This window comes from Gopherus flavomarginatus, chromosome 6, assembly GCF_025201925.1.
Source record: "Gopherus flavomarginatus isolate rGopFla2 chromosome 6, rGopFla2.mat.asm, whole genome shotgun sequence".
Taxonomy (NCBI): Eukaryota; Metazoa; Chordata; order Testudines; family Testudinidae; genus Gopherus; species Gopherus flavomarginatus.
The window spans coordinates 80,128,890-80,154,460 of NC_066622.1; the positions used below are offsets into that span (position 1 = coordinate 80,128,890).

The window sequence follows — 25,571 nt, forward strand, 5'->3', positions numbered from 1 at the left end:
TTGTTATGTCATAGCTGTTACAGCTGGCTTAAAATGTGCTGTCTGGTAATACTTGGTCAGAGGTTTATCTTTCATGCAAAGATGTTGATGCTTCTCACAGTCCTTGTTCAGAAATTATTTCTTGTGCTATCTGCTTCTACTTTTGTTTGATTGTTTTGTTGAGATTTTCAAATGATTTGAGATTATGTCTTTTTATGGAATCAAAGACGTCTCCCTCACCCCTTTGCGGCCTGCTGGTTAAAAACTATTTCACATTCCTTGTGTGCCATTCTCTCTTATCATGCACAAACTTTCTGCAATTTCAAGTGTGGTCACAGTAGACGATGCAGTGTCCACAAGTGACAATCTGTTGCCTGGGATCGTTCCGGGTTCAATGCTAAAAGGATTTGTCATTCTTTCAGTCACAGTGTTTACAGTTTCTTGTTTAGGAGTTTCATCTGCAGCAGAGAGCACAAGAAATAACAGCTGACAGTTATTTCCCAGTCCTGAGATGTTGACAGCCAAGGTCTGATAAAATATAAGTTGGCACCTTTCCCTCTTCAACTTGAATGGATCTCTAAGAAAGACTCAAAAAAGCAACACTGTCTTAGCAGGAGAAAAATCTGTCAGTGTTTGAGCTACCACCATCCAGTGAACCAACATCAGCTATTATTGACCTCATGATCACCTGCAGATGATGTGCACTAATACTGTAATATATAAAACTTTTGGGGAACTGTCCAATCAGCTGCTGACCATTATCCTTGGACTAAAATGTTAATACACTGCTGTTGGGTGGTGACAATTACGCCAATGAAGAATCAATCAAATCTGGTGAGAGAGAGCCCGCATTGTCCAAACGCAAGACGTTCAGAACCCCACTTTGTTTTCTGTCATATCAAAGCAACATTTGAAGATATCAGATTCAAAGAATAAACCAAACAGTGCAAATTTTCAGCTCAGTGACTGGGTCACGGAGTATGAATGGAGATTGTCACCTCATTGTGAAGTATACCTTGCTGTTGGGTTTTCGACATTGCATGAGCAGTGAAAATAGTGCCTGGCAACCATTCTGCAATAGCAGAACTCGAGGCAGTTCATGAGGAAGCAGATTCATGCCTATTTTTGCACATTCGCACAAAGCAAACTGTCAGAGTAAACAGGGTGCTAATGTGTAGACTGGACTTGGATGTTGCATCTATGTGCCCAAGATATTGCTCTGTTTCTGGGGTACATATCTATTCAGAAGAGGTTTTGGCCAAAAGAAGGGATTCATTCCCATGCATGGAGTGGCTACGGAGCTAAGAATGGACATGTCTTATGCTGCCAAACATTCATGCAGTCAACGGATGTGATTCTACTTCAGCTTTCATTGGCATGGGAAAAAAAGATGGCTGAAGACAGCAGATGAACACCCAGAGCTAACGGAGGGTTTGAAGCATCTTGGAAGCAGTACATCTCAGACTGCTTCTGTCTATTCGTACCCCTGGTATCTTTGCTATACTGTAGTAAGAAACACACATTTTTGGATAATGTGTACTATGATTTGTTTGCTAAGAAAAACAAAACAAGTGAGAAACTGCCACCGACAATGGACTCCTTCAAGCAGTACCTGAAACGTGCAAATTATCAGTCATATATATAGACTCATGCAACAGTTCAGTATTCTCAAGTGTCCCCTGTCAACAACAGATAGGTGATAGATAGCTCAGGACATCTTGTTCCTAAAATAAGGGTGCTGCTGTCACAACTCAATGGTCCCCTCCCCTTAGGGAGTCCCCTGGGAAGGCAGATCAGCACTGTATACTGCTAACGCTGTTGCAAGCATCGCAAAGCATTTTGGGGAGGGTTAAAGATGTGTGAGTGGAGAGTGGAATGTTTCTTTGTAGGTCACAAGAGGCTGAAAAGGGGGGGAGAAGAAAAAGAAAAGAGCAGAGAACGGGTTAACTCAACACTGCAATTAACAATCTCAGTTCAAAGATAAGAACTCCAGCCCAAGGCCAGCTGTTACCCACCAAAACAGAAGGGGGGGAAGTCCAACCACCCGAACCAGCAGTGAGAAAAGAAGAACTAAGTGAGACACAGACCTGCAAAGATAACAGCGAGATCAGTGAAGGCCACGACAGAAAAGAAAACAGTCTCTGGAGCCGAGATGTTTTGGGAAAGGGAAAGAGACCACAGAAAGTGATTTGGACTGGCACAAGGAGCACCAGGAACAGAGGTCGCGGAATGGAACACTCCCAAAGGAGCCCAGGACTTAAAACCCTCCTGAGAGCTGGAGCAATTCGGAGATTACAGTGGATCCCCCAGACGACCTGGGCCCAGGACAAGAACTCCCGTCAACCCCATTCCTCTCTTCTTCTTATGTTGTACCCAGGCATGGCCAGCTTTGGGTAGTGCGGGTGTGAGTATGAAAGTGGGTTAGGGCTTGGGGCTCTAATGCTTTCTTTCTTCCCTTGAGTGACGTGGGAGTGTTCCCAGCACACTCTGCTGTATTTTTCTTATTTTATTAATAAAGCTTTAAAATTTAAACACTTGGTGTGTTATGTCATCTCCTCTCCAAACGATCCTGCGGTGTCAGCCTGATCAGGCAGATTGGTAACGAAAATCTGTCACACTGCCACCTGTTCCAAAAGCCATCCCCACCTTTGTGCAGTGTGGCTGTGCGAGTACCTGTGAAACAAGAGATGCAAATGTCACAGGGAAGATTTGGTATATTCTGATGTATGCAATTGCGACAGTGACAAGTGTATGTACTCATTAGACACAGGTTCGGAGGGTGAGTAGAAATGTTTCAACTATCTGCAAATTACTGTGACTATTTTTGTGAGTAAATATAGGTCGAGGATGTGTCGCATTAGACATTCAGTAGCTCATAGTTATATGTAGGGGTTGTTGGCACCAGGAGCTACTACCCCTAATTGGATCTTTAATGGCTCCTGCCAGAGCAGATTACTGTCATACCAGTGAAAAAGGTCCACAGTAATTAACTTGCATAAACTGCAGTTTATTTGAGAAGGAATTACACAAACGGTAAAGGTTACATTAAGCACATAACTCCTATGTTAGACATTAAAGAACCATACAGTAAGAGCTATACATTCCTCTTAGTGAGACTCTCTTTCACAAACATACACAAACAGGCCCTGTGCTAGCCTCACACAGTTCCTGCTTGGCAGACAGAGAAGGTGGTTACCAATTCTGTGGAAGACTTCTTCCCTCCAGATCTGGTCTCCTCAGCCCTCTGGTCTGTCTCGGATTCCCTCAAGGCAAGGCCTTGGCTGCCTGGAAACCCCTTTGATTTGCAGTTCTACTCGAGCCCACAGAGCAGAGCTTTGGCTACTCTGTTTACCAGTGTTGCTTCTTTAAGTGTTAATTAAGAAATTCCCAACAGTAATTTAATTTGCTTCATTTTTATACTTTTTCCTCAGAGGGGTCACATGTCTTACAAGCATGCCCAGTGGGCATGTGGCTACTAATTTTTACCTAATTAATACTTTAGGAGGAGACTGCAGAGTAATGCCTACTGAACATTACCCCACATTCACTCCCTTAGCAGTCATTCACTTCAGCCCCCTGTGTGCTGTCCTTCAATAGGGTTCAGATGCCCCAGTCAGTCCAGACTCCACTCAGGATGTTCTACATGTGTTGCTTGCTTTCAAGTGGATATATTTGCTGACCCAAAGATCAGTATTGATCATACATGCAGCATGGAGCCAGTCAGTTTCACCTCTGGCATCTGCCTGATGCTAAGAGAAGGATTCTGCTCCCAGAATCCTCTTTCGCAATTCAGTCACGTCAAACCATGTTCTCATCATTCATTCAGTATGGCCATACCAATTCGGCACCATCCCAACAGGTGTTACATAACCACACATGGTTACATTTTGTTATTCACATGATATATTCACACAAGACATTCTACAGCTCTTCTATTAAGAGTTTTTACTGTTACATAAGTAGCTTACATGTATTGTCATTTTATTCAGTGATAGTAAGAAGATAATTACAGGTGTACTATGTGTGCTTTAGAGTTATGACTCCAGCTGAGCAGATAACAAAAAAAAAGTTCAATAATTAGGTGGCAGGAGTCTTATTATCTACATAACTTCATAAAAATAGCAGATGGAAAAACTGTTCTCAAATAAGTCAATTCTACAAATAATGACAAATATTTTGATGCATTGCATGGTACAAACAAGCTCATACTGTGCTATGACTACAGACTTTTGCTTTAGCTGGACACAAAGTAGTATGGGAAAATGGACAAAATATATTACCCAGGGCTAAATACTTCCAAACCTTTCAAAAAATGTACTATTTTGAGTACTTATTTGCATTATAAATTGTATTTAGAAGCTATCTGCCAATTTCGGCCAAAATTAAACTAAGTTTTTATGAGTTATGGCCCTTTGTGTGATGTTATGATTTTTTTCTGACTTGGTGCTCAATAATGTTTAAACATTAGGTGATAAAGAAAAACTGCATCATTTCCAGATCTACATCCACCTTGGTAATAACCACCACATATATGCCTAACATGTGGCAGCAATTAAAATTTTCTTGCTAATGGGTTACCTCTTAGTGTCAAAAATGGGTCCAGGGTGGTAGACTAGGTCCAAATGGTGTGCGGTTCAATTACTGTATATAATAGGTGTTGGGGCCAGCACCCAGAGCCTCTCATAACCAGACATGATGCCACCTGCAAGCATCCGGTGTGTTTCTAGTAAGGGAGGTGACAAATCTGAGCAACTGTCTCAGACTGAGGTATCAATAGAGGTGGTTTTGGAGCAAATTGGTAAGTTGAACAGTAAAGTCACCAGGGCCAGATGGTATTCATCCACGAGTTCTAACAGAATTCAAATATGATATTGCAGAACTACTAACTGATATGTATGTAACCCATCACTTAAATCAGCTTCTGAACCAGATGACTGGAAATAGCTAATGTGATACCAATTTAAATAAAGGCTCCAGAGGCAATCCTGACAATTACAGGCTGATAAGCCTAACTGCAGTACCTTGCAAATTGGTTGAAACTATAACAAAGAACAGAATTATCAACCACCTAGATGAACATGATTTGTTAGGGAAGAGCCAACACAGCTTTTGTAAAGGGAAATCATGCCTTACCAATCTATTAGAATTCTTTGAGGGGTCAACAAACATGTGGACAAGAGTGATCCAGTGGATATAGTGTACTTGACCTTTCAGAAAGCCTTTGACAAGGTCCCATTCAAAAAGCTCTTAAGCAAACTGAGCAGTCGTAGAATAAGGGAAGGTCCTCTCATGGATCAGTAACTGGTTAAGATACGAAGCAAAGGATAGGAATAAACGGTCAATTTTCAGAGTGAGGAGAGGTGAATAGCAGGTCCCACAAGGATCAGTGCTGTTTAACATATTCAGAAATGATCTGAAAAAAGGGGCAAACAGTGAGGTGACAAAGTTTGCAGATACAAAATTACTCAAGATAGTAAAGTCCAAGGCAGACTGTGAAGATTACAAAGGGATCTCACAAAACTGGGTGACTGGGTAACAAAAGGACAGATGACATTCAATGTTTGGAAAGGGATTGATAATAAGACAGAAAATATCATACTGCCAATACCTGGTACGACCATATCTTGAATACTGCATGCAATTCTGGTCACCACATCACAAAAAAGATATTTTAGAAATGGAAAAGGTACAGAGAAGGAAAAAAATTATTAAGGGTATGGAACGACTTCAATAGGAAAAGAGATTAAAAAGACTGGGCCTGTTAAGCTTAGAAAAGAAACAAATGGGGGGGGAGGGAATATGACAGAGGTCTACAAAATCATAAATTGTGTAGAGAAAATGAATAAGGAAGTGCTATTTACCCCTTTACATAACATAACAATCAGGGGTCACCCCATGAAATTAATAGGCAGCAGGTTTAAAACAAACAAAAGACAGTACTTCTTCACACAACACACAGTCAACCATCTCATTGCCAAGGGATGCTGTGAAGGTCAACACTATAAGATGGTTCTGGATGCAATCCCATGATCTGAGTGTCCCTAAGCTTCTGTCAAAGGGTGGGACTGGATGGCAGAGGATGGCTCGCTTGATAATTGCCCGGTTCTTTTCATTCCCTTTGAAGCATCTGGCATTGGCCACTGCTGGAAGAGGATATTGGGCTAGATGGACAACTGGTCTAACCCAGTATGGCTTGTCTTATGGAGGAGGAGTATGAAGTTTACTTACCTGCCATTGCATGAGTTCAACTGTAGTATTGCATTTGACTCAATGAGCCAAATTCACTCTGGTGCCCCTTCACTTACTTTACATTATATGATGGTATCTGGGAATACATGCCTTGAAGAAACTGGCAGTGAACCAGTTGAATTTGACCAAATGTGCTCATAAGGGATTTCTCAGTTGGTTAATCCTTCACAGTTTTATATTGTATCCTTACCACTTATCCCATGGTTATCTTTTTCTTCAGAGTGACTTTGAAAGAAACTTTGTTGACAGCTTTTTGAAACTTCAGGTAAATTATGTCAAGTTATCTTTAGCTATTACTTTATTAAATTTTTTCAAAGAACTCTAGCAGGTCTAAGAATCACTGTTTCCCTTTATAGAAACTGTACTGCAAAAAAGAGAAAAAGAAAGTGGGGGAATGATTTACTAAAGACTGCATCCTGCTACCAGTGAGAATTATTGGAAATGTTGCCTTTGATTTCAACAGAGTACAACAGAGTCCCAAGAGAGCTTGTAGTAGCAGGAGATTTTGAAATTTTGGCAAATGAACAGAATACAGAAACTCAATGGGAGTAATTCTAAAATAATGGCTGAAATTTGCTAAAAAAGAGTTAGTAATGTATTTGTAAATATTGTTGAACTAAATGTTACTAATTTAGGGTGAGGAACTGCAACTAAGTTGCCAGACGGTGGCTTTTTGTTATTTTGTAAATTGTTAATCTTACTAAACAGAAACACAACTTTCCTTTATAAACCAGCATAACCTGGTGCATCATGACATAGTATAATGACATACTGTATCATTGTAATAGTCTCTTAGGTAACAACAGGAAACTACATAGGATTAGGAAAGCACTCTAGTATCCTGGGCACCTGTGGAGCCTTCTGGATGTCTGTGATGTCACAGTCACATTACACACCTGGGTGTGACTGTTCTACTTATTTCTATTTATAAATACTGTTTCATAATAGGTAATAATATGTTCCAGTCAATGCATTTCTAAAGGGTTGCTGTACATCATGAGTAGCTAATTACTTTTCTTCTCTGACCTTGTGGCTCATCACACTACCCAATGCATGTGGTAATAACCAATTTAATTGCATTTCACATCTTAGTGCTCCAAGTGTGTATCATCGGATGGTTGTTCTGGGACTCGGGAAATTAGTTGATGGCCTCTGTTTAGCTCTTAGTGGGTAGATTGCTAATTGTCTCAAAATCCACTTTCACCCTTGTGCATAGTCTCAGAAGAAAGCAGAACCCTGTCTTTGAGCTGGTCATTGCATGTCAAAATTAAAGCACCTCCTGGGGAAGTTTGCAAAAAAAAAAAAGAAAAGCTGAGGGCATATCCCACTTTTGGGCACGCTAAAAATAATTATTATTATAAACATATTGGTCAGCGAAACTAGTTTAGGCCCTGACCCTGCATGTTGGTGGGCTGTCAATTGCAGAAGTGGGGTGTTAGTTGGCAGAGTATATATATTCATTCTCTTGTTAACACTTAATGGTGATGGCTATTCAGTGTTTTGAACTAATATGATGACTCACCCTTCTAAAAGTGGCAACTCTTAAGAATGTAGTTCTGTATGTATGGCAAGAAATTAAACATCTCCTGTGATCGTTGACAGAAATGGTGAAGAAAAAGGTGTATGGCAATGAGAACCAGGCCCTAAATTTCAGTTCGGCAATGCCCCTTTATGTGGAAACCAGCCAGAAACTCAACCTATTTCAGCCAGAAACTCAACCTAGTTTGAGCACTTTAAGCGGTGCTGGTTCTCTTTCCAGAGGTGAATTATGGTTGGTTTATGACCCTGAGTTCTACACCCAGTTCTGACAGAGTACCCGCATATTCTGTGTTCCAAACACTGACAGTCTCAGGCTGAGGTTCTCAAACTTTTTTTTGTAGCATGACCCAGACCTCAATACCTAGACTGTCTCATTGCCGCCACCTTTCCTAGTCACAAAAGTCTAACGCAGTGGCAATTCTAGCAATTGCTTCTATAGAAAAGTAGCATTAGGAAAGTATTTAATGTATTTTTAACTGTCGGATGTGATTTAACAGTTGGAAAGATGGAGGCAGACAGGGGCAGCACCAGGGGACCCACCAGCCTTCCACACACCCTTGTGTGGGAATCTCAGATCTAAACCGTTGTGCTGTGGAGTCTGAATCACGTATTAGTTACTAGCCCAGGGTGGCAGGGGTTTGTCTAGGATCAGGCTGTTGTTCAGCTGGGTGCTGGGTCAGCAGGTGCTGAGGCAGCAAGGCCAGGGCTGTCACAGGCTGGCAAGAACAGTGTTTTCTCGGCCCTTCATCACAGCCCCCCAGGCTGCCCAGCTCTCCCTGGTGCCCCCCACCCTCTTCCTACCTGCCTCTTCCCTGCGGCACGGGGCTGGCGCGGGACCTCTCACCTGGCCCCTCCTCCTGGCGCTTTCCGCCTCTAGAGGCGCTGCGGAGGCTCCCGGCGGAGGCCATAAAAAGCGCCGCGGCGGCGGCCCCGCCGTGTTTTGCGGCCCCGCCCACCCCCTTTCGCAGCGCAGAGAGCCGGCCGCGTGCGCACTGCTCCGCCGCGCCAGCATGTCAGCGCTGAGCTCCGCCCGCCGCCTGCTCCTGCTGCGCCCGCCGCAGCTCGCCTGCCCGCGGGCCGCCCGGACCCGGGGCTGCAGCAGCGCCAGCCCGCGGAACCCGCTGGTCTACCTGGACGTGGGAGCCGACAACCAGCCCCTGGGGCGCGTAGTGCTGGAGGTAGCCGTCCCCCCCCCCCCCGAGATCTCCTGCTCCCGGCCGGCGAGGCTCTGCTGGGAGTCAGCCCGGAGCAGCCCCCAGCCTGATCTAGGCTCCTGGGGCGGGGCGAGGTGTGAGGGAGACCCCGGCTCGGAGTGGTGATGTCCGGTGCCCGAAGCAGGCTGGGAATCCCAGAGAGCCGCCGGGGGCTTGTTCCTGGCTTCGCCACTCTCTGGCGGTGTGACCTTGGGCGAGTTCCGGCTGCTCCCTGATCGCTCCCGGCCAAGGAGGTCGGGGGGAGGCAGCTGTAGAAAGCCCGCTGGGAATCGGGATTCAATAAGGATTGAGTGTTTGCTCCAGATCTGAACCACCTGTATCGTGCCCAGCTGCCACGGGACTATTTGCCTTACAAATAGCCACCTAAACACTCTCCCCGAACGCCTTTGAATTGCCAGGCCTGTGTCTCGCACGCACAGGGAGTGTGTGGTAGGGACATTGTCTAGTATCAAATTATGCATCAGTCCTCATCGCTGCGCTTTAGAGGTCACTGACAGGCTGAGTTCTTATTATTTACTTTGCATTTACCAAGGTCTGTACAGTAAGTCCGGCCAGAGCTGGGAGTGCACACAGATATCCAGACTCCCAGTCCTGTGCTTTAATTGCTAGACCATGCATCCTTTCCATATATGTCCCCTCCTGTCCCCTCTCCTGCTGCTGAATGCCTGTTCTAGGCAGCACCAGAAGGAATTGGTTTAATATTGAGTGTATAAAGTGGCTCAGACAGACCTGGATATCCAGACTTATTTGTATGTTGATTTACTCTAAATTGATGAGGTGGGGGCAAAAAGTCCTGTGCTAGAGGAGATGAGTGCCTGGTTTTGAAAGTGGCACAGGTAAGGTCATGACTGGCAGAGGAGCAGACTTTACCATATGAGCAGAACTGTCATTTACCAAGAGAGAGCACCAAAATGTAGGAACAGGAAATGTTACTGAGTAGGGTGCTGCAAGTGTATACTCCCTAGCCAAACTCAGACAGCAAACCCCCCAGCTGGTGTTGTTTGGGTACATATTGAGCACACAATGAACTGTTGCTCTGTCTTCAGGAACTCAGCTATGAGAAAGTACATAACTACTGATACAATGGAGTAGTTAAGACTGTAAAATTCTCCTTTGTAGAATCTCTCAATCTACTGAAATTCAAGCTGTACAGTTTTAGTAACTTTGGGTCCTCTTATCTTATCTCCCACTTCCCCTCCTCCCAAAATCCTATTTCTTAAACTTAGTTTCAGTATGAAACTAAAACAGCCCACTTCCTGTGTGTGGCTATTATTATTTAATATTCTCATGCTCTGATAGGGCAGTTGAGAACTCTTCAGTGGTAGGCTTCTGGCATTATATGTGTTGTCTGTCTTCTTTCAGCTAAAGAGCTTTGTTAAGGCTGGCTTCTTTAAGGTGAAGTATGAAAAATACCTGTTGGAGTCATAGAAATTGTGGAGAGATGGACAATTATGAAAGGTCCTGGGAATGAGTATGTTTGTAATACTCACAAAAAATGATCCATCTGTTTTTGCTTTCTCAATTTTCTGTTGGGCTGTTATGCCCCCACAATTTCTGTTGAGAAGTTAAGTAATGCATTGAGAGAGAGAAATGAGCAATACTGGTTTGCTTCAACTGTTAATCTTTGAACTAAGAGGCAAGTTTGGACTAAAATGCTTTGAAGAAAAATTCTGAATTTTTAAATTGATTAAAAACAAATTAGGCTTAAATTGCATATAGTAAGCAAAGTGTTTCCAAAATAATAAAACAGCAGAAACTCTATTTCAGTTTCCTCTGTTTCAGCCTTTCCAGCTGCAGTCCTCAGTATAGCTTGAGAGTACTTGACTTTTGGGTATGTAGCTATTGTCTTTCTTTCTCATAGGCTTCTGAGTTTTCAGCTGCTTTATGGATGTATTTTTAACAAATAAATTTTTAGGGTTGCCTGTTTTTCCTTTATTTTGTGTGTTTTGTACTCAGGTTAAGGGAATGGCGTTTACCATTCTGGTTCCTTGTGTTGTTTCCTGGAGGTGTTGTCCCAGTTGCTATGCTTTGCATTAGGGTCCTGCAGGATTATACTCTACAAGTTCGTGCAGCTGCTGTCTTTCACATCCACTCAACCACCCAAGTGGTTGCTTGCTAGGTCATAATAATTCACAGATACTGAAAAATCTTTGCCAGTAAAGCTACAGAAACAGAAAAATCATGGCACATATTACTCCTGTGATAGTCATGACAAATACTGAATCTATAATAGTGATATATCACTTATATCATTAGTACCTGTGAACACATTGTGTAGGAGGACTGAAATGTTTTTGCTTCAGAATATGAAGACAAGAAAGACTGTCACGTTCCATTTTGATTAATATTGATAGAAAGTTCATCACAACTTTCTTGCTCACCCATCCCTAGGTTTCTTTTGATGTAGCACATGAGGGTTCAAATACTCCCTCAAAGAAGGATTTCCATGTGGCCAAAACCTTTGTTAAAAGTATTGCTGTGAAAACTAACCAAAACCAAATAATCTTCACATTGTCTTGACCAGAGGGACTTCTGGTAAAAATACCATTGTGCAAGTAGATCATTATCAGATAGTCTTCTCTTTGGTATCATAAAATCATCCCTGTAAATTGGATGGGATTATAAAGATAGCACCTTTGTGGGACTGAATGTTAAGGCAACAAGAGGAAGTCAGCATGCTTGGCTGTAGCATGGTCATAGTTGCATGGTCTTTCAGTGACTGTACTTGTGTGGCAATAGTGTTATCCTTGTGAGTAACTGTTGAGAACATATTACAGTGTCCCCCTCTGTGTTGAACTGCAGAGGATATGAGTCTGTGGGTATGTCTACACTACCCGCCACATTGGCGGGTAGCGGTCGGTTTGTCGGGGATCAATATATCACATCTCATCTAGATGTGATATATCAATCCCCAAACACGCTCTCGTTGACTCCGGAACTCCACCAGGGCGAGCAGCGGTAACGGAGTCGACAGGGGGAACCGCGGCTGTCAATCCCGCACCAGGAGAACGGGAAGTAAGTCGAAATAAGATACTTCGACTTCAGCTACACTATTCACGTAGCTGAAGTTGTGTATCTTACATCGACCCCGCCCCCTAGTGTAGACCAGGCCTGTTAAAGCCTCAGCTAGAGAGTTTTGGTCATGCTTTTAGTTCTGGAGGCTCCCAGTTCAGTCCTGGTGTGTGAGCCAAGATAACTGCCATTGCACTTGCAGATCTGATACGTGCCCTGCGTGGATCTGGCAATGCCTGCATCTTCACAAGGATATCTGTCTCTGCTCTAATTTGGGGTCTAAGTTGATTGAGGGACAATATGTACCTGAGAACAATCATGTACGCTTTTTAGCAGATGGTCACTGGTCTAAAAAATGCATGCTTGCTGTTGTGACGAGATTTGTAGTGTATACAAAAGTACTCCCTGTGAAATCTTTAGAAATGAAGACTTATTAATTTGATTGAGAGATTTTGGGAATCAATTTTAGGTGTGCTTTGTCTGCTCTTCTTTCAGTTCCTGCTACCTCAGTTGCCCTAATATAACTATTTTTAAGCAGGTTTCAAAGTTTGGTCTCTTCTGGAAGTAATTTAATGCAATGATAGTCCAAAATAGTTTTGGTCAGTGATCCGGAGTGTTTCCAGTCAAATTTCAAATTCTTCCTGAATTTCATGTTGTATTGTTAATTATAGTTCTTAAATACAACTTCAGTCAGTCTTAAATGACTGATCATAGGCCAACAAAAAATAGTTGCTTCGAAGAGATGGTCTTTAATTACAGGTCAAACCACATTATTGTAGAAACTATTAGGCTATTTTAGGACATAGGGTGGCTTATTGTATAATACAAGGTCATCCTTAGTACAGGTCTCCCCCTCTTTGTATTGGTTTAGTTCATGAAACTGATGTAGGTATTTTTTTAACTTTGTTCATGCCTATTTTGTTATGTAAAAGCTGACTTGTTGAGTTCTCTCTCTCTCTCTCTCTCTCTCTCTCTCTAACAGCTGAAAGCTGATGTGGTTCCAAAGACAGCTGGTAAGAAAGTGTTTTGAAAGTTTCATACTTTGTGATTTTAAGATTTAGATTAGATTGGGGGGGAGGAATGCATTTCCTCCTCCAGTTTCATTCAAAATTAAAGCTTTAGAGAAACTTTAGCTGAATAGTTGGTTGAAAAATAGGAAAATATTAATGTATGTTTTGTCACAATTTTTTCTGTTTTTTTTCTGACACAGTGGGATTAACTTTCATGCACAGGCAAGGTAGTGATGTGTTTTGGTTACCAACACTGGACAAAAATGTTTAATAAAAATAAAACATGCACTTCTTTCATTGAAATCCAAAGTAACAGCAAACTGGAGGAATTGTGGAGTGGGGACAGTGTGGTTTGAGAGATTGGTAATGGGATATAGACTTTTTCCCTTTCACCTCTAAGATGGTTTCAATCCTCCTAGCCTGTTAGTGATCAAAAGTTTTTTCCTTGAGGGCTCTTTGATGACCTAAGTGAACTTAAGTTTTTAAAGTATGATTTGAGGACTTCAGTAACTCAGGCAGAGGTTATAGGTCTGTTACAGGACTGGGTGGATGAGGATCTGTGGCCTGCCGTGTGTAGGAGGTCAGACTGGATGATCATGATGATCCCGTCTGACCTTAGTCTGAGTTGGTTGTCTTGGTCTACTTCCTAGTAGACAAGTATCCATGGGGAAAATACCACTTTCACAACTGGTAGCAAGAGCAAAGGTTTAAAAGGTGTTATTTCAAACTGAGATTAAGGAGAAATCTACACTACAAAATTAAGTCGACGTAATTTTGATGTACAGCCACCTCAGTGATTGAATTGCTTTTGCATGCCCAAATTACTCTCCTTGTGCCAGCAGTGAGTGTCCTCACCAGGACCCCTTGCACTGATTTAACTGTCAGTGTGGGGCATTGTGGGATGGATCTGAAAGGCAGCAACAGTCGATGTAAGCAACACAGTGTCTGCACTGACACTGCATTGACCTAACTATGTAGACCTAAGCTCTACATCTTTCACAGATGTGGAGTTAAGTCACTGTGGTTGGCGAGTTACATTGGTGGGAGCTACGTTTTAGTTTAGACGCTTGCAGAGTTAGGTTGAAGTAAACTGCTTTCTGTCGCCCTAACTGTAGTGCAGTGTTCCCTCTAATTTTACCCACACATGTGGAATGAATTGGTGCACATAACAAAATTCATGTGGTGGGGGTGGGGGCAGAGGGGTTTGGAGTGTGGGAGGGGGACTCAGGGCTGGGGCAAAGGATTGGAGTGCAGGGAGGAGGTGAGGACTCTAGGGTGGGACTGGGGATGAGGGACTCAGGGCTGGGGCAGAAGATTGGGGTGTGAGGGCTGATGTGGGACCTAAATTACCTGCCAGTTTATTTTAATTTGGTTGTAGGGTTGTCATAGCATTCCCTCTCAGATCTGAACCTTAGAGTTCAGAAAATGAGATACTAGCACCTGAATCCTCTAAGCTTAATTACCAGCTTAGATCTGATAGCACTGCCACCACCCAAAAACATAGTGTTTTGGGGCACTCTGACCTCCCCAACCTTCCCTGGGGACCCCAAGAACCCGGATCCCGTGGTTTCTTAAAACAAGGAGAAATAAACCATTCCCCTGCCTTTCCCCCTCCCAGAATTTCCCTCCCTGGGCTATCCTGAGAGATACTGATCCAACCTCTTAAATCACCATACAGAGAAGCATCTCCCTTCCCTTCCACAAAGAGGCAAACAGATTCAATCTCTCCCCCCTCTTGCCTCCCCCACCCGTCCTGGTGAGTTATCCTAATCCCCTGGAATAAAACAAGGGAAACAAGGGAAAAAAAAATCAATCAGGTTCTCTAAAAAGAAATCTTTTAATAAAAGAAAGGGAAAAAGTAAAGAATTACCTCTGTAACTTCAAGATGTAAATATTACAGGGTCCTATAGCTTACAGACACCAGAAAGAGACTTTCCCCCCAGTACCAATACAAATCAAAATATTCCCAGCAACTACACACACAAATGTTAACCAGCCAGATCCACAATTGCAAATAGAGTAAAACAATCAAAAAGCCTAAACCGCCTGTTTTTACTTACTATTTGAAAAGGAACTTAGAGAGCCTGCGGTAATGTCTGGTCTCTCTCAGACCCTCTGAGAGAAGAACACCCAACGGACAAAGAACACACACAAAAGCTTCCCTCAACCCAAATTTAAAAGTATCTTGTCTTCTGATTGGTCTTCTGGTCAGGTGTCCAGTTCCCTGCTTGTAACCCTTTACAGGTAGAAGAGACATTAACCCTTAACAATGTGTTTATGACAAGGGTACTGTATAATGCTGATGTTACATGATAGTACTTCATATATGTTTTTGTTTTACCAGAAAATTTCAGAGCTCTTTGTACCGGTGAAAAAGGTTTTGGGTATAAAGGCTCCACCTTTCACAGAGTGATTCCTTTATTTATGTGCCAGGTAATGTAACCTTTAGTATTTTCACCAACTTTTATTTTGGGAAACATATTATGACGGATCTATTATACTGAATTCTGATATCTGGTTAAGAATGATTTTTATTTGTATTAGAACACAAGTTTAACACTGACTTTTAAATAGTTTTGCTGTGTAACCTCTTAACAGAAGAAGGAAGATATGACAATGTGCCTTGCATTTCTGATCCTGTGCTACCCAACAGCCATAGCTACATTGGTTTGTGCAACTAAATGCAAGTACCGCTCAGACTGCTTTAGAAATCCTGACTTCAGGAGCTGTGCTTTTGTGTAGTGATGTATTATAACAAGTGGTGTGCTCAGTAAAATGGCTCTTGGTTAGGAAAACAGTCTGTGTGTAGAATTATAATCAGTGTAAAGTAGCACATATGAGATAAGAGAACAATGTACCCATTCTTTCTTTGCTGACATCTTGTTAAGCTATATTATATTTGCTGTTGATATACAGGCATTTAAAAGAAAACAATCAGAGGATTCCTATTAACACCTTACCTGGGGGAAAAAAGAACACCTACGGTGTTTTCCAAGTAAAGAGGCTGACTCACTAAAAGAATACTTGGTGTCTTAAGAGATTTTGAATGTGGCAATTACTTCTAATTTGAAGACTGAATCATTCCAAACTGCTATATATAACACACACACATGACAGTGATCCTGTTAAAAATAAAGTGTATATATGCTTTTGGAGGATAAATTAATCACCTATCCGTTTTGTATGGATGCTGTATTAACATTCCATGATGCTGGGCATGACAGTAGGGGTTTGTTCCATTGCACTTGGACAAAATCCACCCCCCCACCATTGCTGCAGTGAACTGGATACTTGGGTGCTTTCTCTCACCCCAGTGAAGGCTGCATTTCAACAGTAGTGTATTTATAGAGTTTTTGAATGGCTTTGATTTATTTGAGATGAAAGGCTCTATAAACATGTAAATAATTGCCGTTATTAATCGACAACCTTAGAGGCACTTGGATCTTGAGCAAAGAACTGCATTTAAAATTTTAAAAAAATACCAAAAAGAAAACTTTCTTATGTTGTCTTACTTTTGATAAGGGAAAGTGGACAAATATGCTGCAGTAGACTGACTTTATTTTGAAAATACATGTTGGATCTTTTGATGGTGGTGGAGAAGAAGCAAAGTCTAGACTATGACCAGGGGTCAGGAACTTAAAAATGTTGATTGCTGCTCCACCACTAACTTACATAGTTCTATCCAAATCATATAGTCCCTATTGCCCCCGTTTGCCCATTTCTAAAACGGGAAAATTAGTTGCCTGTCTCAGAAGTGTTGAGATGATGAGTTAGTGTTTGTACAGTGCTCTGTATTTGTTACAGATATGTAACTGCTGCTATATGCTTCAAGGCCGATATAATAATTTTAGGACAATTTTCCTTTTAATATTCTGAAGCTCGTGGGAATAGTGAAGGCCATTCCACTTGTAGGAGATGCAGTGTTAGTGTGATGCAGCCTGACGAATACACCTAATTAAAGGTTGCCATGTACTTTACTTTGCAATTCAAATGCCTCTTGATGATACACAGCACGTAAAGCATGCTTCTGGGATTACACAAGAATTGTCACACTATTATGTAAAGTACAACTTTGGGCTGCTCAAGGCAATCTTGAAAATGTGAGTGTCATACACAATATCTTATGAGTCCGAAGAATATAAGAGCTACCATACCGGGTTAGACTATGATCCATCTTGCCCAGTATTGTATCTCCAATACTGTCCTGTGCCAGAGCTTTAGGGGAGCTTTGCAAAGCAATTATAAAGTGATCCACCCCTGTCTTCCACTCCCAGCTTCTGGTAGTCAGAGGTTTTAGACCTGCCCGAAGCATGGAGTGCATCTGACCATCTTGGCCAATAGCAATTGATGGACCTATTTCTCCATGAACTTTTCCAATACTTTTTTGAACTCAGTTATACTTATGGCCATCACAACATCCTGTGGCAATGAGTTCTACGAGTTGTTTGTTGTGTAAAAAAGTACCTCCTCCTACTTGTATTATACCTGCCACCTTTTAATTTTGTCAGGTGACCCCAGTAAATAACACTTCTCTATTCACTTTTTCCACACTTTTCATAATTGTATAGACCCCTATCATATCCCCCTTAGTCATCCCTCTTCTAAGATGAAGTGCTCTATTCTTTTTAAGTCTCTGCTCATATGGAAGCTGTTCCATACCCTTGATCATCTTTGTTGCCCTTCTCTGAATCTTGTCCAGTCTACCATATCCTTTTTTAGATGGGTTTTAAAGTACTGGACACAGTATTCAAGGTGTTGGCGCACCATGGATTTATATAATGGCATTATGATGTTTTCTGACTTATTTTCTATCCCTTTCCTAATAGTTCCTAACATTCTGTTTGCAAGAATTAGCTTTCATTTGCAGCAGTGTGCTTGGCACTGTACATACATACGAAGTCTCAGTCTGTGTCCCGAGGAACATTCAGACTGTGGTAGTTACAAGGCAGATAAAACAGGTCAGGTAGATGACACATCAGGTGATCCTATGAATTAGGATTAATTGCCTAACAACTTTTGTCCTGTAAAAGAAAAGCTATCGGGGTCATGATCCTGCTGTCTCTACAAAAACTCCCATTCAGCTCCGAGTGTGACTAGATAGAATCAGATCTTCTTTCCAAATTTAAAACTACAAAAGCAAAATGTTTGGATTAAGATTCCCGCAGTATCTGAATCTCTTCCATTGAGGGTAGGAAGTCTGCCAATACTGCATAGTCACCAGGTGAATCTTCAGTACCCCTGTATTGAAGTGGTGAATAAAATATCCATTGGGGACCTTCTTTCCTGCAAAGTTATCCTAATTGTGAACTCAACTGGAAAAAGTGAGTGAAAGTTTATAAAATTGTTACAAGAACCTATAACAAATGAGAAGGCTTTTGTGGGGGAAATTATCAGAAGCAGCTGTCTGACAACTGCTGACTGAGAAATGGGCAGACAGACAGGAGCAAGAGGTATGATCCTTGCTGCCACCCCTATCATTTCGTGGTGCTCTGGGATCCACGACATCACTGAACCTTCATCATCCTAATCCTGACCAGACCAAGCCAGAGAGAGGGGGACCCAGATGACCTAGCCACCTTCAGTGGCTCTGGCTAACTGGGATGTGAGACTTTGCCACCGATCCCCACTCTCACACGTGTCCTTTTTCTTCCCCACTTTATTTCTTCTTTCCTAATCCTCTCCTTTTGCCTTCTGTCTAATAAGGGTCAATGCTGGTACGAGTTTCCCAGGTCTCAGAGTGGCTAATAAGACCAAGTGCCATGTATTTGTTTTTCCAGCAGTGAGATGGTAAGTAAACATTGACCCAAGACAGAAGCTGTATTTTCTATCTTTGCTATTCTTTTCTCCCTCATCTTGTGTGTGTTTGTCTTATTTTGACTTATAGGAAACAGGACTGGGATTTTAACAAACAGCACAAGCCCATCTCAATTAACTTTTCTTTTCCCCCAAAAAGGACAGTTATTTCCATCTTTAATACTCTAAAAGACTGTCGAATGATGGTTTTGTTTTTTCCCTTTAAGGACTCTCTATAGCTAAAGGGAACAAAGATGTTAAAATGAAAGCCCAACTTAATACTTTATATTTCAAATGTGTTAACTGTTTTTCCTTCATTTCTATATCTTTAATAAAAGCTTTAAAATGTTTAATCATGTTTTCTGTGGTACTAAGCAGGATGAGGTCTCTGTATACTAAAGCCTGAACCTTGCTTAGCATTGTTTAATGTTGGATGGTGACAGGGTCATATTAATTCCTTTGAGCCCGTATATTCCATGTACATTTTAATTACGACAGTGTGTATATTTTTAATAGCACCCGTTCTAGTATAAAATGCAACCTGTACATTAGTAGAGTTAAAAACCACTTATGTTTCAGGCTGGGGACTTTACCAACCACAATGGCACAGGAGGAAAATCCATTTACGGCAGTCGATTTCCAGATGAAAATTTCATACTTAAGCATGTTGGACCTGGTAAATAAACATATTCCTCTTCCCTTCTGCTGAGTAACCTATAATGATTGTTACCTGTAGAAAATATCATTTTAAGGAGCACATATGTGAGGTGGGTGAGGTACTTGATCGTTACAAAAAGGTCATTGAGGTGGTGTTGAAGTGATGAGGTGTTACTTGTTCAGCTGTGCTAGTATACAGTGATCATGTAGAGAGCCTATGATGGGTGACAGTCAGATCCTCACACCTCTTACCTGCAGTTTGCTTTACATGGATGCTATGCAAATTATCATAGCCTAACGGGATTATGTTCTATTTTATGTTTACAAACTCCCAAATGTGGAACAACTCTTTTTGTAATGTAATGGAATTTAGCTAAGTTTTCTGTTTTGTGAATCTCCTGACTTGAATTTTTACTCAGAATGAAATGAAGTGGTCATGGGTCTATCTGACTGGTCACCATGGTGTTGGCTGCCCACTGGGTAGATGGTGTGGAAGGGAGCACAAAAGCTTTTAGCCAAAAGATCAGTTATACCAACAGACCAATTATAACCAACTATAGCCAAAAGAGCAGGTGGATGTGGGAGTGAGGGAGGGGGAAGAACCCAGTCATCTAGGAACATACACTTAGGTTAGAATTGCACAGACATTTCCTATCTGACAGTTCCATTTATCCAAGTCGGTGCTGGCTTTCCCTATTTACCATGCAAGCCATGATAGACTTACAAGGTAGGAGCCACTTTCAGGGTCCCAGTGGGAGATGAACTAGCCCCATACTACCATTGCTGGAGGAGAGAGGACAGGCGAAGGAAAGGGTGGGACATCAGCAGCTGGGTTGAAGCAACATGCCTCTCCCCTATTCTACATCTCTACTAGCTTTACGTATGCAAAGGAAAAGTGCGTTTTCTCTGCAGCACATTTTTCAGATGAATACATCGCTAATACGTTTGTTTTTGCAGGTATACTCTCAATGGCCAATGCAGGACCCAATACAAATGGGTCTCAGTTCTTCATTTGCACTGCCAAAACTGACTGGTAAGTTTTCCATAGAAATACATGTGGTAACTCTTAACCCATGAGTCTGCAGTTTTTTAAAATGTATCTACATTAATTGCTTTGTCATTACAAGCCTTGCAGTTCTGCAGAGCTGTTGTTTAGCCACCTGGCTAATCAGCAGTTCTGCAGAAAAGAACCTGGGGATTACAGTGGATGAGAAGCTGGATATGAGTTAGCAGTGTGCCCCCGTTTCCAAGAAGGCTAATGGGCTTCATATTGGGCCTCATTAGTAGGAGCATTGCCAGCAGATAGAGGGAAGTGATTATTCCCCTCTATTCAGCACTGGTGAGGCCACATCTGGAGCATTGCATCCACTTTTAGGCCCCCCACTACAGAAAGGATGTGGACAAATTGGAGAGAGTCCAGCAGAGGGCAGTGAAAATTATTAGGGGGCTGGGGCACATGACTTACAAGGAGAGGCTGAGGGAACTGGGCTTGTTTAGTCTGCAGAAGAGAAGAGCAAGGGGGGATTTGATAGCAGCCTTCAACTACCAGCAGTGGAGTTCCAGAGAGGATGAAGCTCGACTGTTCTCAGTGGTGGCAGATGACAGAACAAGGAGCAATGGTGTCAAGTTGCAGTGGAGGTGGTCTAGGTTGGATATCAGGAAACACTATTTCACTAGAAGGGTGGTGAAGCACTGGAATGGGTTACCTAGGGAGATGGTGGAATCTCCATCCTTAAAGGTTTTTAAGGCTCAGCTCGACACAGCCCTGGCTTGGATGATTTAGTTAGTGTTGGTCCTCCTTTGAGCAGAAGGTTGGACTAGATGACCTCCTGAGGTCTCTTCCAACCCTAATCTTCTATGATTTGGGGAGGTTGGAGGAAACTGAAGACATAAGGGAGATAAATCAAACAATTGATGTTGCTCTCTGCCTTTGAATGGGTCCAGTAAGATGGGTTTTTTTCTATTATAAAATGAAGGCATCATGTTGATACTTTTATTCTCATTTTCTTTGGATGCAGTATTATACCTCTTGCTGTTTCCAGCACACTTCAGTATTATCTCCCTCATTGCTGGAACAAGACTTTGCTTTTTACAAGTCCAAAACTGATTAGCATTGGTAGAGCAGGGTGAAGCCATAGGTCAGGAGTGGCAATTCAGAAAAAAGAGTCAGCTTTAACCAAATATTTACCCTGTGAGTTGTGACCTTAAATTTCTCCATCACTTCCTAGGAAAATTCTGTTTGATCCAGAAGCTCTAAACATAAGTTAATGGGGTGAACATGGGTGAAGGACTGCTCTCCATTGCATGTTTAAAAGTTTACTTTTTTTAAACTTCTAAAGAAATTGCAAGTGATTCTGGACACTGGGACTACTTCACTAAGCATTATGTGAGTTAGAAAATATAAAACCTTGGTTAGTTGAAGGTTCATGCATCTCCCTACCCCCACCCTCTCCCACCCCGCCACGTAGTTCAACAACAATCTTGTAAGTGTATTGAGACATCCTACAAAACTGCAGGATAGTAACAAATGCAATGTACGCTTTCCCCTCCCCTCCATGCAAGAAATTCTATGGACAAATTCTCACTGTAGCCCCATGATGTATAGAACACTTATTGACAAGTGTAGATAGAAAGGCTAAGTGATTTGGTCTGCTGCTCCTGCCATCTGGAACACGTTTTCTGTAGCTCTCTGCCTCATTCTGTCAGTACGTTTTGCTCCAATATTTAAGACCTTCTCTTTGCCCACCCTCCCCAAACTATACCACTTCCCTTCTATATCCATCTCCCTCTGCTATTGGTACTTAAGGCTTGCAACCTGATATGCTTTACGTTTTTAAGTAATGGGCACTACGCAGGGCAAGGTCATTATGCTGCTAACCTTTATTCATGTGAGGAAGGGCCTGTAGGATCAGGTCCTAAAGCTGTATTGTATTGTATTTTACTTTTTTGGTAAGTAGAGTTGGTCAGAATGTCATCAGCTAGTCTGAATATGCGTTCATATTCAGCATCCCCCTTACTTTCAGTGTGTATTTAGTTTAATATTGCTTTTACTTACACTTATTTATTATTTACAGGCTAGATGGAAAACATGTTGTGTTTGGCCATGTAAAAGAAGGAATGGAAGTTGTGAAAAAAATCGAAAGCTTTGGCTCCAAGAATGGAAAGACATCAAAAAAGATTGTCATTACTGACTGTGGTCAGCTGTCATAACCCACTGCCAGTAACTCAGGAGAACTTAGATGCTGTGAAAAAGAAAAATGAGGAAGAAGCATATCTGATTTCACTTTTAGGGTTGTTAATTGCTGATGTGAAAATATATTTATTTCTGTTCAAGATAATTCATTGAAGATACTATGATCAGGGACAGTAGAAATGTGAGGAATTCTAGTTAAAAAATCTATTCATCTTATTATGGGTAGGGTCTAGAGGGTCCACGTTTTCTATCTAACTTGGCCTTACTTTTACATTGTTGTATAGTATTATTTACTAAGAACAATGAGGATTTTCTTAAACTGTGTATTAGCATGTTAAACTAAACTACCAAAATAGAGACTATCAGGCCAAGTTTGATAGAGAACCCCATAGTATCCTGCACGCTGAAGTGCAGTCATTCAACACTGTATTTGGCAGCAATATGAATATTAATTTTGTCATGTGTTACAAGAAACATTGTGAGCCTTATCAGAATATTTGAAAGATTATCTTGTTGTCGACTTGGCTAGTCAGTGTTTTCACCCTTCTCTATTCCAAATTAATGTAAAGTTTGTGTTTGACAAATACATTCAGGTACAGGGGATAAATTCATTAGCTGGATATTTCAGGCAGCAGGCAACAGTGAAGTAATTAAGGATGTTGCATTTAAACTTTTGTAATTGGGGTTAAAATGCTTCATTAAGATGAAATAAAGAATGCTGCATTTCCTTTGTTGCTATGTTTCATTCCTGTCTGGCTGCAGACCTGAAGTCATGTTGATAAAGCAAATTCTTAATGCTCTCAAGGCTATCTCTGCAACCAGAAGGGCTAGAATCTTATTTCTGCTAAAGATGACAAAACTTACAATACAGCTTAAATCCATGAATTTCTGTTGTCTTGGACCATTGCTAATTCTTCAACAGAGGGGGGAAACTTAAGACCTAAAGTATCTTGTGTCTAAGTTAATTGATCAAATTAACTTTTTGCTTTACCTTATATTAAACTGAGTTGGTGGGCATGCTACCACAGCTCCAGTTATTTACTTGATAGAATCAAGAGATAACCAGAACTGCTCAAGTGACTCTTTTTGTACTGTAACTGCAACCTAACCTGCAGTGCAGCTCTACTCTGAAACCTGACTAGGTAAAAATAGGAGCAGATTTGTTCCCAGTGTGTATTCAGAATGCTATCCCAAATGAAAAATAAGTTTTACTGTTTTTTGTTTCTGTTAGCCCGTCAGAGCCAATTCATCTTGGGGATTCGGTTTCTTCTGGTGCATCAGCAACAGCATCAGCAACAGAATTACCAATTTAAAATTGGTTACTCCAGTGTAACTGAGGCCTGGTTTAATCTGCAGAACCATTATTAGTGGACTTGATATGTGAGAAGGAAAGAATCCAGATGGACTGATGGGAGTTCAGCAAGAGTTTTCAGGGCTGGCAGTTAGAAAATACATCTTTTCACTTGTAAACTGTGTACATCTGATTGGGAAGCATTGAGAAATGATAGTAAACCTCATAATGACATTTCTAGAGTCACTTAGATTGCTGAATATATATGTATTAGTGGTGGAAGAAGCACCTTGGTGTCTGGTACAAAGATTATTCAGGAAATAAAAATAAAATGTGAAGGCTCTTTCCAAATGTGAGTTAATGTCCATCATATAGAACAACAGTATGCAAGTTTAAAATGTATCTTGCACTAGATCAATGTCGTCTTAGGTAATTGAAGATTATGTACATTTGTGTATGTGCGTGATGGAATTTCAAGTATAATTTCACAGAAAATGGGACTGAACAGCTGCTTATAGTTCCACTATTGATTTTTCTTTTGAAATGTTTTTTAAATATTAATTTTAACTGTTTTAGCTAATGTTGAATTTTGACATAAAATATTTTGTTCTCCATCTGTATGTGGAAAATCATTAAATACATTTTTTGTTTTTTAAAAAAGGCTTGCTTATGTGAGTATAATGTTGCCCATTGACTGACTGAAAACTGGCATGTGAACAGCTGAAATATCACAGCATTGATTTGTGGTTTTACTCAGGCTGCACTATTCTCTGAAATTCCCCTTTGTCGTATGGTCTATGTCAATGGTCCTCAGAGCTGCCACTTCATTTAGTAGATACTCAGGGCCACAAAACTGGTTTTAGTCAGCAAGTCAAACTTTCATGATCATCTTACACTGGCAAGATAGCTCTTCTAAAATGGGTTAATGTGTGCATTTGGAGATTAGGGCCAGAAAGGATCATCTGGCCTGATCTGGATAACACAAGACATAAAATTTCACTGTTATCCCTGTACTGAGCTCAATAACTTCTGTTTGACTAAAGTATAACTTCCAGAAAGGCCTCCAATGTTGATTTGAAGATACCAAGAGAGGGAGAATCCATAACTTTCCCTGGTAATGTGTTCCAGTAATTAATCACTCAATTTTTTTTGTTAAACAAGTGCCAGATTAAACAAACCCATTTTTTGCAATCTTCCCTCAGATCATGTTTTGTAGACCTTTTAATAATGGTTTCTGTTCTTTGGACTTTTCTCCCATTTGTCCATATCTTTCCTGAAATGTGGCACCCAGAACTGGATACAGTACTCTAGTTGAGGAGTAATCAGAGCAGAGCGGAAGAATTACTTGTGTCTTGCTTACAACACTCAATATGTTTCCCCATATAGTTTAAGCTTCCCTTATCAGTTTTCTGGGCTTCATAACTTCTAATTTATATTAATTACTATCCATTTCCACTTTCCCTCATTTATTTATATTGCTGCTTTATTTCTAAATTGCTATTTTCACTACCCCACTGAATCAAGATGGGCTTTTTGCTAAAGATCTCTTTCTGGATTGTGGAAGTGTGGCTTTTTTTGGTGACCTAATGAAGTCCCAATTTTTATTCATATTTTTTGGTCTACATTTTTCTTCC

At 41.2% G+C, this 25,571-nt stretch overlaps 2 protein-coding genes and 1 long non-coding RNA gene across 3 annotated transcripts in view; 1 reads left to right on the forward strand and 2 right to left on the reverse strand.

Annotated features, from left to right (window-relative positions):
* Positions 1-25,571, reverse strand: part of LOC127054338 (uncharacterized) — a 788,041-nt gene that overhangs the window by 3,064 nt on the left and 759,406 nt on the right. The window lies entirely within an intron of this gene.
* On the forward strand, positions 8,603-24,551 carry PPIF (peptidylprolyl isomerase F). The gene is made up of 6 exons (XM_050960347.1): positions 8,603-8,945; positions 12,976-13,006; positions 15,348-15,436; positions 19,376-19,472; positions 20,411-20,486; positions 22,528-24,551. The coding sequence occupies exons 1-6, from the start codon at positions 8,778-8,780 to the stop codon at positions 22,661-22,663; spliced, it is 597 nt and encodes a 198-aa protein (XP_050816304.1). The 5' UTR covers positions 8,603-8,777; the 3' UTR covers positions 22,664-24,551.
* The window catches only part of ZCCHC24 (zinc finger CCHC-type containing 24), a 218,517-nt gene continuing 211,066 nt past the window's right edge, over positions 18,121-25,571 (reverse strand). The window contains exon 5 of the transcript XR_007775195.1: positions 18,121-18,131. The gene's annotated coding sequence lies outside the window, so the exon portion shown is untranslated. The remainder of the gene's footprint in view (positions 18,132-25,571) is intronic.